The 5761-nt window shown below is 45.9% G+C and overlaps 1 protein-coding gene across 1 annotated transcript; it reads left to right on the top strand.

The window, feature by feature from the left end:
* Positions 1 to 406: 406 nt before the first annotated feature.
* On the top strand, positions 407 to 5269 carry BORCS7 (BLOC-1 related complex subunit 7). Its single transcript, XM_072621192.1, has 5 exons — positions 407 to 544; positions 2900 to 2962; positions 3085 to 3128; positions 4166 to 4186; positions 4925 to 5269. The coding sequence occupies exons 1-5, from the start codon at positions 407 to 409 to the stop codon at positions 4974 to 4976; spliced, it is 318 nt and encodes a 105-aa protein (XP_072477293.1). The 3' UTR covers positions 4977 to 5269.
* The last annotated feature ends 492 nt before the right edge of the window (positions 5270 to 5761 follow it).

Here is a 5761-nt window from a genome sequence, read left to right on the forward strand (position 1 = left end):
CGGACAGGCCTCCGCCTCCGCCTTCGCCTTCGCCCAAGGAGGACAGCTCAGCCCCGGTCTGGGGTCGGCCCAGTGGCCGGACTTCGCAGGCCTCTCCGCAGGCCCGCTTTTGCATTCATCGCATCTCACTGCACGGCGGCGAGGCTGGCACAAAGTGTGCCCGCTGACAGCCGCACGGAGCTGCGGGCAGTGCCCGTCCGCTTTGGCCGTGAACAAGGCGGGGTGGCCACAGCTTCTTTCCCCGGTAAAGGACGCAGGTCAAATCTGTCCGAGGATGCCGGTGGAGGCAAACGGCCGCCTCCAGGCGCATGCGCCCTAGGTCCTTGCTCCAGTCACATTGCCTTTCGGCTTCTCTTGGTCCCAGCGACTTGCCGTTGCGGCCACGGGGCATTGACGGTCCGCTGCGATGGCGGCGGGGGCGCCCGATCCCCAGTCGCGATTTGGCCAGTCGGTGAAGGGGTTGCTCACCGAGAAGGTGAACGCCTGCGGCACCGACGTGATCGCCCTCACCAAGCAGGTGCTGAAGGGCTCACGGAGCTCGGAGGTGAGGGGGAAGGCTACTCCAGGCGAGGGGGATGGGAAGGGAAACCTGTGGGCGAGCTCTGGGGAAGCGGGGGCGGAAGCCGCTCTGCATGCTGGGATTTGTAGTCTTCTTCCCCCCAACCCTCTTCAGTAACTGGTTGTGAGCCTGGAGTGGTGCGTTCTGGGAACTGAAGTCCATTGAGGAGTGAAAGAGACGTGGTGGGCGTGGCTACTGTATGGAGAGAGCACTGAGGAGCCCCAGAATTGGGAGGGGCTTGAGAGGCGGTCCAAGCCAGGCCCCCAGGTATCCTCTGATCCAGAAGGAGAAGGCCCCAGAGATCGTCTGTGGTAAATGGCTCACTTTGTGAAGGAAGACGGAGAAGATCTCAGAGACCATCTAAAAGCCCCGCATGTCGTGAAGGAAGCCCAGAGACGTTAAGTGAGCTGTCCAGGGTCGCCCAGTACGCAGAGGACTTGAACTCCGGGGTTCAGACTCCAGGCCCCGTGATCTTTGCTTCCTCCCACATGATCCATCCAGGGGCTAGTCATTTCACCCCAGATCCTTCAATCTCCTCATCTGTATAATGGGGATAGCAGTAGTTACATTCACTGCCTCACAGGGTTCTTGTGAAGATCAAATAAATACATTTATTAAGCCCCTACTTCGTTCCTGGCACTGTGCTAAACACTGGGGTTCCCCAAAGAGGAAAAGGCAGTCCCTGCCCTCAAGGAGCATAGTCCAGAGGGGGAGACAATGTGAAAGCAGATGGGCACAAAGCTAGCAGTGCAGGACAGAGGGAAGGCACTGGCATTAAGAGAGCTCAGGGAAGGTCTCTTGTGAAAGGTGGGATTTTAGTTGGGACTTAAAGGAAGTCAGGGAGGTCAGTAGTCAGAGTGAGGTGGGAGAGTATTCCAGGCTTGCAGGACAGCCAGATACGGTGTCTAGTTCATGGAACAGCTGGAGGCCAGTGTCACTGGATCAAAGAATGTATGGTGAGGAGGAAATAAAATTTAAAAGACCAGGAAGGTAGGAGGGGGCTAGGCTATAAAGGGTTTTTTCCAGATGCCAAACAAATCATTTTCTTTTTGATCCTGGAGACCGTAGGAAACCACAGGAGTGAAGTAACATTATGAGTAACATTCACATTTATATAGAATTTAGAACTGGGCATGACTTACTCAAGCTTACTAAGGTAGCAAAGGCACTGAACTCAGATGCTCTCATTTCAAGTCCATTGCTCTTTCTATTACATCAGGCTGAATAAATGAATCCTTTTGGCATATGACACCAACCTTTCTGGCTGAAAGAACTCTTCCATGGGTCATCTACCCATAAGCCTCTGTGGGGGCTCAGAACTGGCCATTTAAAAGTTGCAACAAAGGGAAGGAAAATGAAGTAGAGGTCGTGGTTGTGGCACTGGTGAAATGTTCAGACTCCTTGGGCCCAGGAGCTTTGGGGCTCATTTTTACTGAGTGGAGCTAAGAGGGGAAACTACAACGTGTTAGGCAAAACACTTTTGTGTGTACAGCTCCACACCATTTGTGAGTGTCAGTCGAAGGAACTAGAGATGTTTATCCTGAAAAAGGGAAGACCTAGGGGAACATAATGGCTATCTTCAAGGCTGGGGAGAATAGTCACATAGAAGAGGAGTTACCCTTTTTTTTTTTTAAAGTGTCATCTGTGACCTCTGTGATCCTGGGCCAGTCTCTGGGCCTTAGTTTCTTTTTCTGAAAAATGAAGGATTTAGACTATTTGGCCTCCAAGTTTCCTTCAGACCCTTAAATCTATCATCCTGGGAGCCTTTAAGTTGCAAACTTTGACTTGATGTAAAGGAAAATTGAAGAACTAGAGCTAGCAAAAAATAGAAGGGATTGCCTCATGAGGGGAGGGTCATTCCCGCTCACTAGAGGTCTACAAATGAAGGCTGAATGTCAGGGATATTGTAGGGGAAATTCTTGGTTGGATACCAGGTGGACTCAGATGGTCTCTGGGGTCTCTTCCAACCCTGAAGTTTTGTGATTCTCAGCCTCACCTTTTGTCCTGACATCCCCCCTCCCCAGTCTTCTGAGGAAGCAGGGATTAAGTCAGAGTCCCTATCTCAGCGCTTGGCTAATGAGCCATGTGGAAAGCTCAGCAGTTTCAGAGTACTTCTGTTCTGAAGCAGTGGCCTTTAGAACAGATGTCAAAACCGTGCCAGGCTTGCCATGGAGCCAAGGAAATGCATTCTCAACATGAACAAATGGAAAATTAGCCTCCATTACATCTTGAGTGTATGTGCAGTAGGGAGGGCGGGAGGGGCGCAGCAGCTGCACTAGGAAGATTGCAGGAAGTTTGGAAATTGTGTTGATTATTGCCATTTTTATTTTTGTCTTTCAGCTGCTGGGTCAGGCAGCTCGAAACATGGTGTTGCAGGAAGATGCCATCTTGCACTCAGAAGATGTAAGGAGTCTTCTTTTAAGAGTCAGGTTTTCTAAGGGGTAGTGTAGTTTGGGTGGCTACACGACCCTTACCCACATGAAGTGGTCAGTCACATTTCTGTGTTTGTTTGTTTTTGCATACAGAGTTTAAGGAAAATGGCAATCATAACAACTCATCTTCAGTATCAGTAAGTACAGCGTGAGCTCCAGAGCTAGCTTCTCACGCCTTCGTTTAGTCGCTGCTTAGTCATTGCCTTTAGCTTCTTTCTCTCTGCTTTTGAGATTCAGCACCATCTTCTGTGTGCGTGCACACGCACATGCATGTGCATGTGTACACGTGTGTATTTGTGTGTATGTGTATACACGTGTGTGTGTGGTAGGAGGTAGGGGGTGACTTTAAAGTTTATTTCCTGGAAAAGATGCCCAAAGCTACAGAGAAGGTTGGGGAGGTGGGAGAAGAGGAAGGGGAAATCTTTGCAGGATTAGCCTTGTCTCTGCCTCCTCATGATATCCCCAGGGTAGGCTAACGGGGCAGAAAGTTTGTTTTAGGAGCGTACTGGCCCAGTGGGAATGATGGGAATGAGGCATTTGTTGACTTGGGACCAGGATATGTATACTGGGAAGCTGCACCCACCCTCATCACTGTGGTTCACATTGAAGTTGTTGTGTCCAGTACATACAGGTCACACAGATGGCTTTAAAAAAGAGATATTTTTTCTAAGATTCCTCAAATGATCCACGTTATAGTTTCAGGAAATCTCATTTATTATTCCTCAGTTTTTTTTATCTTTACAACCTAGCCTGTGAGAAGGAAAGTGGGGTGGTTAATTTCTTTCTTTTGAGGAATGTTCAATTACATTTGAACTTTTACTATTTTAATAGACAATACTGTATGTGATTTTTCTCCTATGGGTGTGGGTCTGCTGACATGACATTTCCAAGCCTTCGATACCCAGGATGAGTTTGAGCCTTGAATGTAATCTGCTGGATCACATCCCATTAATGGGATGGATGGTGCCAGAGGGACTGTGAATTGGGGATCCATGTTTGCAGCTGTATCTGCTCACATATAGGACTCCCCAGTCAGCAGTACTCATTCAGTACCAAGGACAGTCATCTAGCATGTGACAAAAGCTAAAAACGTGTTTCAATTTGTGTGCCTTGTCATGCATTCTAACTGAGTTAGAATATAATTCTTATTTTCCTCTCCTCTTTTCTTATTGAGGCAAGAAGCTATTCAGAAGAAGTAAGTAACACTGGAGGCCTGGGGTGGGGGAATCTTGGGGGAAGGGAGGAGGAGAGCCGGCAGAAACTCTGCAGCTGAATGGGAAATTTAGGTCAATCTCCAGGTTGACTTACGCTCTTGAACTGTGTATCCCTGCATTCTTAAAGAAATGTCGTTTACTTTCAGCTCCTAACTCATCTGGTTGCTAACACAGTATGTCCAAATGGCACCTAAAACCAAATTTAATCACTTTTAATTGGCAACACCCATTTACATACTAATGGATAATATACATTCGTTGAATTGAATTGTTTAATGTGTTCAAGTTAATAAAACTGTTGGTTCTATAAGCTCCTTGCCAATAGGGATTATTTCTTTCATTGCATTTTCCAAGCATCTAGGACAATACCTCGTCCACAGTAGGCATTTCATAAATGCTTCCTGATTGGTTGATCAGGTAGATAAAATGTGCCTTCTGAAATCCTGTTTATAACATTAATTTGCTTAGCAAATCTTTTCCCCATCATTGGCAGTATAAAGCTAGGGGCCCAGCCAAGAATAATCATAAATTCTGAATATAGCATAGTCCATACTAATGAGAAGTTGACTGCATTAATATGTGAGAATTCATAGTGTATGTGAGGGCAAGGAGGAAGAGGTATTATTCCAATTACAGAGAATATTTTGAAATTAAAGTTAAAAAGAAATGTTTGTTACATGTTTTTTCCAAATGAACCTTTTTCTCCATCTGATTTGCAGTGTTGAGCTGTCTTCCAATCTACAGGACCAGCTGAAGCATTTGCTGAAATGAAATGACATCTTAAAGGCCCCAAAGCACATTTCTCAAGGCTGAGGGGGGACTAGGGCTCCCCGCCATCTTTTGTTCCCACTGTGCAGTTAGGAGAGCATTGTGATGACAGCCTGCAGCTTCTTGAAGAATATGGGGTTTTCTCTCTGTATGTAAAGACATAATTTAAGGCAAGACACAGATTACATGGAATAACTCAGAAGTACCATTTGATTCTACGTAGACAAACCTGTTCGCTCTCACTCGGTTCTTTGTTTACTCTGTTTTAGTTTGAATTAAAGCAGAATTAAAAGAAATCTCAGTTATTTCCATAGCACTTTCTTTGAACATCAAAATCATCTTTAATATATAGACAATCAAGTGGCCTAGGTGTAATAATTTAGCCTACACTTTGTCATACTGGTTTAATTCAGAAATGCCAGCTGGCAAGGTGGAGAAAGAATGAGGATGAATAGCTGATTTGTGGATTTTTCTATTCAGTAAGATCAGAACTCCCTACCTTTATTCTTTTAGTATTTATTCACTAAATGTCTACCTTTGCTTGATGTCGTGGCCCATACTACAGGAAAAATACCTGCTGTTTTCTTAGCTCACTCAGAAGCACTATTTACAGTTTTATGTATTATAGTTAATTTTTATATGTATAAAAGCAAAGAATTTGGCAAACTCTACCTCAGCTGGCTGGCCATGGCCTCCTCCCTTGACCTGAATTCTTAGCATTTTTTTTTTGTCTTCATGATCCCTTAGTGACCTTGAATTCATTTTGTAATCCTGAAAGCTGTCAGCGG

The sequence above is a fragment of the Notamacropus eugenii genome, chromosome 1 (genome assembly GCF_028372415.1).
Source record: "Notamacropus eugenii isolate mMacEug1 chromosome 1, mMacEug1.pri_v2, whole genome shotgun sequence".
Lineage (NCBI taxonomy): Eukaryota > Metazoa > Chordata > Mammalia > Diprotodontia > Macropodidae > Notamacropus > Notamacropus eugenii.

Coding starts and splice junctions, on each gene's coding strand:
- BORCS7 (XM_072621192.1), top strand. CDS start 407: ATGGCGGCGGGGGCGCCCGATCCCCAGTCGCGATTTGGCCAGTCGGTG. Junction 2,963..3,084: donor CCATCTTGCACTCAGAAGAT/GTAAGGAGTCTT, acceptor TTTTGCATACAG/AGTTTAAGGAAAATGGCAAT. Junction 3,129..4,165: donor ACAACTCATCTTCAGTATCA/GTAAGTACAGCG, acceptor TTTCTTATTGAG/GCAAGAAGCTATTCAGAAGA.